General features: G+C 43.7%; 1 protein-coding gene across 1 annotated transcript in view; it reads right to left on the reverse strand.

The window, feature by feature from the left end:
* Positions 1-653: 653 nt before the first annotated feature.
* Positions 654-13,738, reverse strand: part of LOC144688735 (phospholipid phosphatase-related protein type 3-like) — a 103,683-nt gene continuing 90,598 nt past the window's right edge. Inside the window, exons 7-8 of the mRNA XM_078555630.1 lie at positions 11,722-11,895; positions 654-4,634 (exon numbers count right to left, since the gene is read on the reverse strand). Coding sequence (XP_078411756.1) covers positions 3,339-4,634; positions 11,722-11,895 — 1,470 coding nt within the window. The 3' untranslated portion in view covers positions 654-3,338. The remainder of the gene's footprint in view (positions 4,635-11,721; positions 11,896-13,738) is intronic.

The following is a 13,738-nucleotide window of genomic DNA, read 5'->3' on the forward strand; positions in this document are numbered from 1 at the left end:
GGAAGTCTTTCTTTTAAAAGGAGAACTTGTGGTCATGTGATATGCTCAATAAATTTTAACGGCTTTGAGCTATGGATTAGATTCTTGGTTCAAAACTATTTTCAAATCTGAAAAAAAAATGTGAATACTGAAAATACGATTGGTGTTGTTTACATTGATGCTCCGGGGCAGGTAGTTTACTGATCCAGCTTCCTTATGTTGTTATAGCAACAGAGAAGAAAAATCTGTCTGGCATATGCTGTATGTGACATGTTAGTACTTGGTGTATATCATTGGGTACAGAGTGAAAGAGCTTCCATTTTCCAATACTGTATTCCTCATCTCAACAGCTCCATTCATCTTCCCACCTTTCTGCTGTGATTTGCATTTATATAGCACCTTTGGCATACTAAAAACATCCCAAGGTGCTTCACAGGAACATTATTAGACAAAATTTAACACTCAGCCACATCAGGTGAAAATAGGACAGGTGACCAAAAGCTTGGTCAATCGGATAGGTTTTAAGGAGCATCTTAAAGAAGAGAAGGATCGAGACAGTGTGATTTAGGGAGGGAATTCCAGAGCTTAGGGCCCAGGCAGCTGAAGGCATGGCCACCAATGGAGGAACGATTAAAATCGAGGCTGAGTAACAACACTGAAAAGGAACTGAGGCAGTGTTGCTCCTCAGAGGCAGAGGAGACTTATTTAATGCACACTATTTTTTAAAACAGTGTTTATTGAATTCACCATTAATTCTAAAGCTTCTTTCTGTCAAAATGACACGTTTAAAGTACAAAATACTTCAGTACATCAAGACCTATCATTAAAATCACTAACATAGAGCACAATAATCACTAAATCAGGCATATCATTCCTCACAATTAATAACAAAGTTATTCTATAAACAGTAATAATTCAGACAATCACTAGAAGAAGTGCTGTTTACAACTAGTATTCGCCTTCTTAGTAAAGTTCTATTTACACAACCACTTTTTTAAATGCTGGGTTTCCATGAGTGTACCTGTGTTCAGCCACTTGGGCTTCCAGTTTCCCAATATCATGGAATTAACTTTAACTCAGTTCAACCCTTTATTGTCTCTGCTTCATCTGGCGGTGTCATGTATCTGACTGACAGTGGCCATCTATACTGATGGACAGTCCATCGGTCCATCATTTCCAAGTATTCTGGAATATTCCATCTCCACTCAGCCTGTCGCTGACTGATAAACTCTCTACCCATCTTTGACAATCTTACCCAGCATTGAATCTCGACTGCCCCACTCCCTCATGGAATCCTCTAGAATGAATGGCATAGTTGCTGTAGTGCAAACTCCTTCTAGAGGTCCAAGGGGGTTGACTCCAGCTTTGAGTGAGCTGACTTTACTATGCTTAAAAAAACTGACCAATCATCCTGTCTAACATGAGCACGTGTTACTAAACATTAAGCAGGCGACTATTATTTTCAGATTAAGTTACAAGTAAACATTCTGTATAGCTTTCAGAACAAGCCAGTGACATTCATAAAAATGACTCTATACATTTCTAATTCTGGTCATTAAGAGGTTCACAGGCAACTGTAACATCACAAAAAGGTTCAGCAACTGAAACTTTAGCTGGAACAAAGAAAACATTATCGTAATTCTGTGCAAAGCTGCCATTCCGTCCTGAAGAGGTCAAAGGCTAACTGCTCCTCTTTCCCAATTCATCTGTTTTCCACAGCACTGAATCCTCATTTTCCACCCCTCCCAATCTTCCACAAAAGGAGAGTACAGTAGCTGTTAGTTGCTGAAGCAGGCTCGAGGGGTTAATTCCTGTTCAGCCTACTCCTGTTGCTATGTTTTTCTGTACAGTTCTGACATCAGTGTGAATCTTGGCAGGGGGAGGTGGGTGTTCAAAGGTGTGACACCTATGGATTGGACTGATCTTCAGCAAGTGGCTGAGAATTGCTTAGATTCAATCTGACAATGAGGTAACAAGTCACAGAGCTGGCACTGGGAAGAGCCTTGGTCAATCTTGAACTGTGGGATTATGATGTGCAAACCTCAAATTTAACCTAAAAGGAAATACACTACAGACAGCATCATTTGTCATCCACATCCCAGTTGATGTAGGTATTAACATGGACCCTAATATCTAATTAATATATTGCATTCCTATATATTGCTTGCATTTCAAAATTGGACAATACATGTCCTACATATAGACCTGATAGCTTGTTTACAGTAGATCTGTTTCAGGTGCTTCATATTCTCCCATATCATAGAGATCATATGTTGGGATTAATTCACAATTGTTCTTAAATTTAGAAAAAAGGAAATGCTGGAAATACTTAGCAGGTCAGGCAGTATCTGGGGTGATAAAAATAGAGTTAATGTTGTAAGTTGACCTTTCAACCCTGTTTCTCTCTCCACAGTTGCTGCCTGGCCTGCTGAGCATTTCCAGCATTTTCCATTTTCATTTCAGATTTCCAGCATCCAGTATTTTGCCTTTGTTCAGTTTATCTTAGCTCAAGATTGCTGCCTTGTTCTAGCAAGTCAAGCGAGATCGCTTTGCTTGCCAATTTACAATCAATAACCATGTCAATCAGAAAATTTTAGCACCCAACTATCCCTTATACAATTAAACTATCTGCAAGTTCATGCCAACACTTATTTTGCAAGGGTTGGTTACTGTTTGGCACAGGTATACAAAGTCATTACTGTCCACCTGTCTTCTACAAAGTACCATGCTTGACTCAGAATGCTGATCAGCATATTAAATAGTATTACGCCATTGGGTCAACCACTAATTACACGAATTTCATTTCTTGCTTCTTTAACCATTACCAATTTAAAACCACAACTTAAATACAAGACTACAATTCCATAAGTCTGAAGTAGATAAGAACACAAGTAACATGCGAGTTGAAATGGCCCATACAGCCTGGCCTCTGAAGTAATTAATTGGCTCCAAAGCGCTTTGGGACATCCTGAGGTTGTGAAAGGTGCTAGTAAATGTAATTCCTTCTTTCTTAACAATAGCTGACCAATATCTCATGAAGGGTCTTGGGCATTTAGACCTGGAACTCTATTGCTAGCCTTTGGCTTGTTTTCTAAGTCAAGGAAAGGCTCAAGCTGCAATGAAATCAGTTTTGAAGAAGGGTATGAATTATCAGCTGGATAAGTTTGAAAACAGAGATCTCCATGGAAACTGTTTTAATACTCCCAGTTTGTTCAATGTGGGAATAAATGTATTGCATGGATAGTCAATTCTCATATGGATATTCAATTCTCAAGAGTAAAGCATTATAGGGAGCTGGGTACCCTGAAAGTTTCAATAGGATATGTACAAGAGATGCCTCTCCATTTTAAAGGCCCTGTTCAGTCTTTGAATCTCCTGTTGGCTTGAAGTTTCTTGAAGTAAGCATCCTGATCACTATCTGTGCTGGCTTCCCGCTCACCTAGGAATACGGGGTTGGGTTTTCTCCTTAGTGTTGAGTCCCGGCTAGAGGCAATGGTCAGTGTCTCTGAATTGGTCTCACTCCTCTCAGCTCCCGCGACATTGATTGTGGCAACACTGCAGAAACGAGTATCTTCCTGCTCAAGGTCACTGGCAGAAGAGCCAGGAGAGATGCCACTATTTTTGGCTGACCTATAGCTCCTGTAGTCCCTATTCAGGTCATTCAACTCATAGGCATCGTGAACATCTGTACTGCCCTGAGGAGACTTCCATTCCCAGGGTCCCACACTGCCATTTCCAGAAGAGACATGCACTATTGGATGGGACCCATGGGCATCGACTGTGACAATACTTGAGGAGTCGCGCTCGGAAGGGGATTTGTAGTGCAAGGAGTCTGAGCTACTTGACCCCTCAGAGTGTTTTGGCGTTACCGTTATCATGCTCTGTTGTTTCGACATGGCAATGACTTGCATGATGCGTGGCTGGTTGTTGGGTCTCGGGACTCCCCCCTTCTCCGCCATGAGCATCCACTTTGCCCGAGCTGAGTTACTTTTGGGGGAGGTGCTGATACTTCCTTGGGTCTCTTCAGGAATATGAACCAGCTGTGAGGGTCCAGGCCTTGACTGGATCAGTACCCGTGCGCCACTTGCTCTGTCGGAGTTCCTGGCTTGCACTGTGGGATACAGAGATGAAGGCGTTGGCTCATCCTGATCAAATCCTGTACCCCTCAGCTCCAAAGCTGTCCTCATTTGGGGCTGAGATTGGCTGATAGTCGGGTCATGATCCAAAGACATGCTATCAATTGACTTCTGCTTCCATTGGGAAATGAGCTGCTTGGACCGAGAGGCGTCCATCGAGACGTGGATTGTCATATGGCGCCGGGCAGCTTCATCCAGATTTGGCGTGTTGACACGGGGCAAAGTGTTACTGAATGTCACCATGTTTTCCTTGCCCATTGGGCTGCGTGGCGCCAGTAGTTCCACATCGACACTGGCACGTTTCAGGCTGTTTAGGGAATTTTTCTCTCGTTGTGCTAAGTGGTGATCCAGACCATCAAGCCTTGGCTGCGGATTCAGTTCATCCGTGCTGAGGGATTTGCTTTGCTGATAGACAGAGTCGTGGCGTAGATGTGTCAGGGGCCTAAGCCCACCCTTAGGAGGAGGTTTCGCAGGAGAAGCGTCCTCCGAGGCCTTGAAGTTACCCACAGCATGAAATCCCTGTAAAAGTAAAAGAAGGGACAATAATTTCCAATCTTTGTGACAGAGATATGATTGAGTTTTAAGCTTTGAAATTAAGGAACATCTGTATTGAAGATGAAAAAGATCAAAACACTTCTTAATTTCAAAACATATTGTCTTCGCCGTGATGAGCTATGTTAATGCCAGGTAATTAAACTCTTCCTTACAACCCTGAATCCAATTTCTCTTCAATGTAACGTGGGCACTGGATATTCTCACTCTCTGTCCCTGCACCATCATAACTTCATTGGACATGCTGACCTTCTCCACTGAGGGGGCATTCACCTCAATCTCTTCAGTGCACCAAGCCCACTATTTGCATTTAACAGAATTGTAGGAGCTCACAAGAATAGTCTTGAATTTACAGGCCATTCAGCCCAACTGGTCTGTGCTACAATGAGCCTCCTCACACCTTACTTAATCTAACGTTATCAGCATATCTTTTCCATCTTGATGTGAGACAAATGCTTCTTCTCAGTAGCTTAAAGACGTAAATTACTGGGGATGGGTTGCAAAACTTGACTTGTACTCTTTTGCATATAAAAGGTTGAAGAGATGAAATGATTAGGTCTTTAACATGATAAAGGGATTTGATTGAGTAAATAGAGAAAAAGATTCCTCTGATGGAGGGGGTTGGAGCTAGGTCTTTTTGGAATGAAATCAGGGTGTACTTGTTCACACAATGTAGTTCAAATTTGGAATTCTCTCCCCCAAAAGGCTGTGGATGCGAAGGGTCCATTGAAATCTTCAAGACTGAGATGGCTAAGTTTTTGTTAAGTGAGCTCAGCACAGGATATAGAGCGAAGATGGGTAAATGAAGCTGACGTTTGGATCAGCCATGATGTAGCTGAATGGTGGAACAGACTCAAGGGGCTGAATGGCCTCTTCCTACTTCCAGGTTTGTAAAACATTCTAATAAATGGTACCACATAGTGTGTACTTTTCTAATGGTGGCCTGCAGCCCCTTTCAAATGGCAATGTCCTCACATATAAAATCCCATATTTGTTAGGGTGATGTTTTAAGTCTCAGTTAATTATTGTATTTACTTCTGACAAGACAGTACTCTGTGAATAGCACTCATCCTTTCTCAAGTCTCATAAAAAATACACATTAAGAGTTGCTTCAATAAACCAGTATATTGTTGTAACATTTGCTAAGCTATAATTATCCTAGAACATTCATCACTTGTCAAGTCCAGATGTATAATTAATGCCGATAGCCAACACTGTGGTAAAGGTCTCCATGGAAACAACTAGTTGGCAGATATTGCAGTGGGCAACAATGAATTATTTCACTATCCAACCTGTCCCTTCGCTCTGTAGTGTACCTAGCAAGGTGCAACTTTTGTTGGTCTTGACTTGTAATTTGATTGGCCCTTGCCAGATGGGCTCACTGAAGGATGAAAGAAACAGATGAGGAACCTAGTGAACAGCAGCAACAGCGATGCAGTCAAGAGGACGAGCAACAAAGCAGCATTAATTTCTTTGTGGTTCCCTGGATGGCACAAAATATCATTAATCTAAGAATAACTAAGGGCCATTATCATTCCCTCTTCTCCTAGATCAACATATGAGCAAAACAGTGAGATATTCTAACAAAGCTTGGCATTTGTATAAATCCTGATCTGATATTCCGATACACCGTGCCTCCTGCCAATGCAGCATGGTCCTGCAAGATGGCTGCCCAAACCCATCTGCCCATGCACACTGCTCTGCGTAGGCTCAGAAATCTAATGATGTGCATGCATCAGTTTGCCCAGCACACCGTCAACTCATTTTGCTTTCTAACTCAAGTTATTGCAATATGCTCTGCGTTTGTGGATTCCACGGATCCCACATATCACTTGGTTCAGAATATCTAGCTCACAAGCATTTTATTGACACTTGTGCCATTTTATTCAGATGCATGGTACATAGTTCATGAAAGCAAATAAGCTGTGTTCATATCGCACATTGCCCCCCTATAAAGATGCCGGTTGGCAGCAAATGCAGCTATTCCAATATTCTCCTAGGCAGCCTCCCATCTTACGGCATCCATAAACATGAACTAATTGTAAAATCTACTATCCACCTACTAACAAGGTGCATGAAGACCCATTCATCCATCACCTTATTGATCTACATTGGCTCTTGTTACACGATGCCTAAATTTTAAAATTCCCATCCTTGTTTTCAAATCCCTCTGTGGCCTCACCCTGCTTTTCCTATCTCTGTAACCTCCTCCAGCCCCACAACCTTCTGAGATGTTCACATGCCTCTAATTCTGGCCTCCTGAGCATTCCCAATTTTCATCATTCTGCCAATGCAAGCTACTTCAACTGCTGAGGTCCTAAGCTCTGGGATTCCCTCCTTATAACTCTGCTTTGTTAGCTCTCTCACCTCCTTAAGATATTTCTTAAAACCTACCTCTTCATTTTCTAATATCTCCTTGTGTGGTTTGGTGGCAATTTTTGTTTGGTATTGCTAGTTCCTATGAGGTACCTGGAACATTTTATTAGGTTAAAGGCGCAATATTAATGCAAGTTGATGTCGATAGCTTTTCTGGTTCTAGATCATAAAATTGAGGAATAAAAACTGAAAGGAAAAACTCAGCAGGTCTGACAGCATCGGTGGAGAGAGAATCGGAGTTGATGTTTCGAGTCTGTATGACCCTTCTTTAGAGCTGAAGAAAAGTCATACAGACGCAAAATGTCAACTCTATTTCTCTTTCCACAGCTGCTGTCAGACCTGCTGGGGTTTTCCAGCATTTTCTGTTTATGTTTCAGATTTCCAGCATTCGCAGTATTTTGCTTTTATCTTAGTGTTTAATTCACTACTGCTTCTCTTCCAGGAATGCCTACTTTGAAGAAGTACTGCTCTTCTCTCTGACAGGATTTCCGCTTGTCTCTTTTGCCCTGTTCACCTTCATTGCTTTCCATTTCTCTCCTGGTGTTTGACAAGCGGAAACTCGCTTTCACAGCCATATTTCCTTCCTCAGTGACTGTCTCCGTCTCCAACTTACCCCACGTGGATTCCAACTGAAGTTCCATCCCTCATGTTTCAAATCCATCCAGGATTACAGGTATCTCCGGGACATACAACGCTCATCGGACTGCTGTTCTCGTCGCATCCTGAGATCAACACTCAGTGCCATGTGCCGCCATATTAACCCACTCGACCTCTCCCTCCAGCAGCACTGCCTCACCCTATCTCAAAGCTGTTCTTGCCTCCAGTTTAATTTTATTCTTCATTTCATCCGATACGTTAACAAGAAACTTTTTCTCTTCCTTTCAGGTGCAAAGGAACAGAAGCTCCATCAGCTTATTGATATCAATGCCCATCCAGGACCCTCCACTCTTCCTGTCCCTCTGACCCCATCCCGTCTTCTAACTCCAGCCTTCACCGTGTAGTCCCCATACCTTTTGACCTTCCCATCTCTGATGCTGAACGTTCTGTGCTCAGCAAAGGGCTTAGTTTCATACCCTTATGCCCCCATCTCAATGTATTTTGGGCTCGGTGCGATGCTGAACTCTTCTTCCGCTGCCTTTGTCTCTGCGCTCACTTCTTTGGGCAGGAGTCCTCCCCCCATTCAATGGATCCTTTCACCTGCTGCCAGTATTGTCCCTCTACCTGGGCCCCTCCCTCTGGCCTCTTATCTGCTCTTGATCCTTTCACTGAGAACTATCGGCGTGACATCGGCTGCCTCAATTTCTCTGCCCCTCTCACCCACTCTAACCTGTCTCATTCTGAACTTGCTGCACTCCGTTCTCTTAGATCCAACCCTGACTTTGTTATCAAACTTGCCAACAAGGGCGGTGCTGTTGTTGTCTGGTGTACTGACCTCTACCTCACAGAGGCTGAGTGCCAACTCTCAGATACTTCCTCCTACCTCCCCCTGGACCATGACCCCACCACCGAACATCAAGCCATTGTTTCCAGGACTGTCACTGACCTCATCTCCTCTGGAGGTCTTCCCTGCTCTGAAGAAGGGCATACAGACTCGAAACGTTAACTCTCCACAGACACTGTCAGACTTGCTGAGTTCTTCCAGCATTTTCTGTTTTATTTTAGATTTCCAGCATCTGTAATATTTTGCTTTTATCATAAAATTGAGGTGTGAGGGGAGAACTGAGTGGCACAATGAGTTAGATACAGAGCCTTTCATATATAGAACCTGGAATCAAATCCAGTCCAGTCTATATAGAAACATAAGGACATAAGAACAACAGGAGGCCATTTGACCCCCCAGAGCCTGCTCCTTAAGTCAATAAGATCATGGCTGATCCACTACCTCATCTCCCCACTACCCTTGAGTTCCTTAAAGTCCAAAAATCTATCGATCTCAGTGCTGAATATTCTTAATAACTGAGCATCCACAGCCCTCTGAGGTAGAGACTTTCAAAAATTTCACACCCCTCAGAGGAGAAGTTCCCCCTTATTTCAGTCCTAAATGGCTGACCCCTTTATTCAGTGTCTATGACCCCCTAGTTCTAGGCTCCATTTCCAGGGGAAACTGAATCAAGGCCTTTAAGAATTTTACATGTTCCTATAAACTCCAGAGAATATAGGCCCATTCTACTCGATATCTTCTTGTATCCAACCCGCTTATCCCAATCTATCGACTGTAAGGAATCTATGTAAAATAAGTGTGGGTATGAGCCTTTAGAACCCATCACTAATTGGTCTTATTCATAAAGGCTACAGCATGACTTAGGCAGGAAATTGGAAAAGAATGTCACACTGCCTCAATATGAAATGATCATCTAAGGTTGGATTGAGTTAATGCTGTTGGGGTAGATCACAGAGAACTTTACCCTGTACTTAGCTGTGCTGTACTTGGTCTGGAAATGCTTGTCCTGACCCTGGTTACCTGAAATGGGAATAGTTCGATTCTGATACAGTGAATGCTTTTTCTAAATGTATAAACACATGGTGGTGTGACATTAACTCTGCTAAAATGCATCTTCATATAATTTATGAAGTTACCTTGACAAAAATGAAAATTGAAAGGGTATTAAGTCTGATTCTGATGCCTTGATTTTGAAGGGACGAAGCTCAGATTTGGAATATAAGTACTCTAATGATAAGATAATTTCCTGCTAATGTCTCTCGATGCCTAATTAATGAGAATCTATGGTTCCAGGGCATATTGTGTCCCCATTCTAGTGTTTCTTATTGATTGTACAGAATCAGAAACTGCCTCATTAATAAATATTCACTCACTCAGGCTGGAAGTGGGTTACGTTTAATCAAAATGCTTTAGCGCAGCGATGACGACTGTGGTAAAAATTAGAAAAAAGATCAATTGTAATAGGTCTATAAACAGAACACTGGCAGTACTGGAGCTTCTGGACTGTTAATCAGTTAAAAGTCTGGACAGGCTTGATGAAAGGTGCTACGCCTGATTGGGATCAATGGCCCAGATCTACGAGGAGTGGCAATCAACATCTGATTGCTGCTCCACTTGAACATCCCCCCCCGCCGACTTGACACTGCTCCACATTTCATTGGGACCTTCCAAGCCCGGCTTTTCCAGAAATATGGAGTGTCGTGTCCCTCAGAGAGCTCTGTCGCAGCTGATTGGAGTCGGGGGCTGCAAGGCGGGGGCGGTGGGGTGGAGAGAAGACAGGACACACCCCCTCTTTATAGTGCTAGCTGCCATATGGGATGTATAAATGTCTAGTTTGAACGACAGTGAGTGGATGAGAGAGTGGGTGAATGAGTGAGGTAAGTAGGTTAGGTGAGGTAAGTGGGTAGGTGCATAGGATGGGTGAGGTGGCAGGTGTGTAAGTGGAGTGGGGCATGTGGTAGGTGGGCAGGGTGGCATGTGGGAAAGGTGGGAAAGGTGGTGGTCAGGTCTAGGGGTAGTTGTGTCAGGAGTAGTGGGGTGCGTAGTCAGGTAGTCAATTCAGGGGAGGGACGTAGCCAGGTCTGGGGGGGTGGGGGTTGGGGGGCGGTTTGATCTGTGGGTAGACGGGTGGTCAAGGGGGGGTTGGTTTAGTCGGGTTGGGTTGTGGGGGGTAGTTGAGGCATGTCAGGTCAGGGGGGTTTGTTAGTTTGGGGGCTTGTGTGGGATCAAGTAGGTTTTGGTGGGTTAGGGGCAGAAATTAGAGGGTCAGTTCTGTAGTTACCCAGGAGTTAGACTAGGTTTTAATCTGTCTAACACTCCATGGGTGACTATTCAGGTAAGTAAGTTGGAACTATCTGAAGACTCTCCTCTAGTTCAGATTTGAAGACATTTGCAGAGGGCCCCGGGGAGGAGGGGAAATGTCCATTGGAAGCTGAAACTTCCCTGGAAATTCTTACATAGGTAAGTACGTCAGGACTTCCACAGGGTCCCCAACGACCTGGAGACTGGAAGCTTTGGGCCATTACCTTTCAATCTGCCAGATATCATCTGTGGCTCAGTCAGTAACAGTCTCCTCTGTGAGTTAGAAGGCCATGGATTCAAGTCCCACTCCAGAGAACGGAGGACATAATCTAGGCTGATATTCCAGTACAATTCTGAGTGAGTTGGTGATGGCAATTTTCAGGTGAGATGTTAAACCGAGGCCACACTGGGCCTCTTGGATAGACCTAAAAGGTCCCACGATATTATTTGAAGAAGAGCAGGGGAGTTCTCCTAGGTATCCTGGGCCAACATTTATTCCTCAACCAATATCACTAAACAAACAAATTATCTTGTCATTTACCTCATCTGATGGCATGTGGGATCTTGCTATGTGCAAATTGGCTGCCACGTTCCCCAACATGGCAACAGTGACGACAGTTCAAAAGTTTACAGTTGGCTGTAAAATGTTTTGGGACATCCCGAAGTTCTGAAAGTGGTTGCATACCTGAAAAGATTTGTTTTAGTTCATTTTTAGATTCTCTTCGATTACTTCCATTGAGATTCCACAGGGGTGAATCTGCTCAGAGCATCTCCTGATAGCTCACCGTAACTTTCGCAGGTGCCCATTTAGAAGAGAGGTGACAGAGTGAGAGAGGTCTTGCAGAGACTGGTCCCCGAGAATAATTCCCTCCCCATAACCGGCCAATGCAGCATTTACAAGATTATGTGACAGGCTCTATGCTATTGGTCACTCACCAGATACGCAGCGATCCCCGCCCCAAAGATGAAGCCCACATATACATCTATTGGATGGCTCCTGTACTGGGTAATCTGGGTCAGGCCACAAATACCTGCAGCAATTGCAAAGGCAAAAACCAGCACTGGCTTTAGGAGTTTGGTGCAGTCAGATATCGTCGAGTTAAAGTACATCTGAAAAAAAAGCATAAAGGTTTTGTTCAGTCCCTCAACATGTTCCATCATTTAGTTGGGTCATGGCTGATCTCTATCTCAATTCCATTCACACGCCTTAGCTCCATATCTCTTGATATCCTTACACTGACATCTAGCGATCTCAGTCTTGAAAGCTCCAATTGTTACACCACTACAGACTTTTGATGAAGAGAATTCCATATTCCTGCCATGCTGTGTGTGAAAAAGTGCTTCCCGATTGTCCCCCTAAATGGCCTAGCAATTATTTTAAAATTGTGTCCTGTCATTCTTGATTCTGCCATTAGAGAAAATAGTTTCTCCATTTCTGCCTTATCATTTTATCTTTTAATGTTATAAACACCTTGATCAGGTCACCTTGTGACCTTCAAATCTCATGGGAAAACAAGACAAATTTAAGCAACCTGCCCTCATAATTTAATCCTCTAAGCCCAACTCACAAATGACATCCTATGTGACTATAACAAAGGTAAACTATCCCTCTTAATCTTTCTCGACTGGTCTGCAGCCTTTGACATGGTTAACCGCTTCATCCCCCTCCAACTGTTCTCCTCCAGCTGTGTGGGACTGTACTTGCCTCATTACATTCTTATCTATCTTATCGTAGCCAGAATTTCACTTGCATTGGCTTCTCTTCCAGTTCCTATGCTGTTACCTCTGATGTCACCAAGAATCTATCCTTGCCCCCAATCCCCACATTTCTCATCTACATATCGCCCCTGGCAACATCATCTAAAATTACAGCATAACTCTCACGTATACGCTGATGACACCTAGCTCTACATCACTGCCACCTCTCTTGACACCTCCAATGTTTCTAAATTATCGGACTGCTTATTTGATATCCAGTACTGGATGAGCAGAAATCTCCCTCAATTAAATAATGGACGGTTCAAAACCATTGTCTTCAGTCCCCATTCCAATCTACATTCTCCAGCTATCGACTCCATCACTCTCCCTGGTAGCTGTCTGAGACTCAGCCAGACTGTTTGCAACCTTGGTTTCATACCTGACCTCAGGATGAGCTTCTGTCCACATACCCACGCTATCACTAAGAATGCCCATTTTCACCGATGTAACATCACCTGATTCCATATCTGCTGCTGAAACCCTCATTCATGCCTCATTGCCTCTAGGCTGAATTATTCCTATGGTCTCATTGTTCAGGGTGACCAACCGTCCCTTATTTCACGGGATTTTCCCTGTCCTTTAAATCTCGAGCACGCGCAATACCCACTCTCCTCCTGTTTGCACACTTTCACAGACCTGTTCTCTCTTCCCACTCTCACAGCCCTGGCAGCACCCCCCTCTCCTCCAATGCAACGGGCTCCCATGCTCAGAATGTCCCATAATTTTCTCCGTGAGAGTTGGTCACCCAGTCCCAGTTGGTCTGCCACATTCTAACTCCATAAACTTGAGGTAATTTAAACCTCTGTTGCCTGCATCCTTACTCGCACCAAGTCCCATTTGCCTGTCACCCCTGTGCTTGCCAACCTACACTGGCTCCTTGATAAGTGACGCCTCGATTTTAAAATTCTCACCCCTCCCTATCTCTGCAGTCTCTCTCAGCTGCACAATCCTCTGCGATATCTGCACTTCTCTAATTCTGGTCTCTTGATCATCCCTGATTTTAATCACTCCACCATTGATGGCCGTACCTTCAAGTGCGTGGGCCCCAAGCTCTGGAATTTCCTCCCTAAACCTCTCCAACTCTCTCCCTTTCTTCCTTTAAGACACTCCTTAAAACCTACCTCTATGACCATGATCTGCCCTAATATTGTCTTTTGTAGCTTGGTGTCTAATTTTGCATTATAATGCTCCTGTG

Source organism: Cetorhinus maximus, chromosome 13, assembly GCF_964194155.1.
Source record: "Cetorhinus maximus chromosome 13, sCetMax3.hap1.1, whole genome shotgun sequence".
In the NCBI taxonomy this organism is placed as follows: domain Eukaryota; kingdom Metazoa; phylum Chordata; class Chondrichthyes; order Lamniformes; family Cetorhinidae; genus Cetorhinus; species Cetorhinus maximus.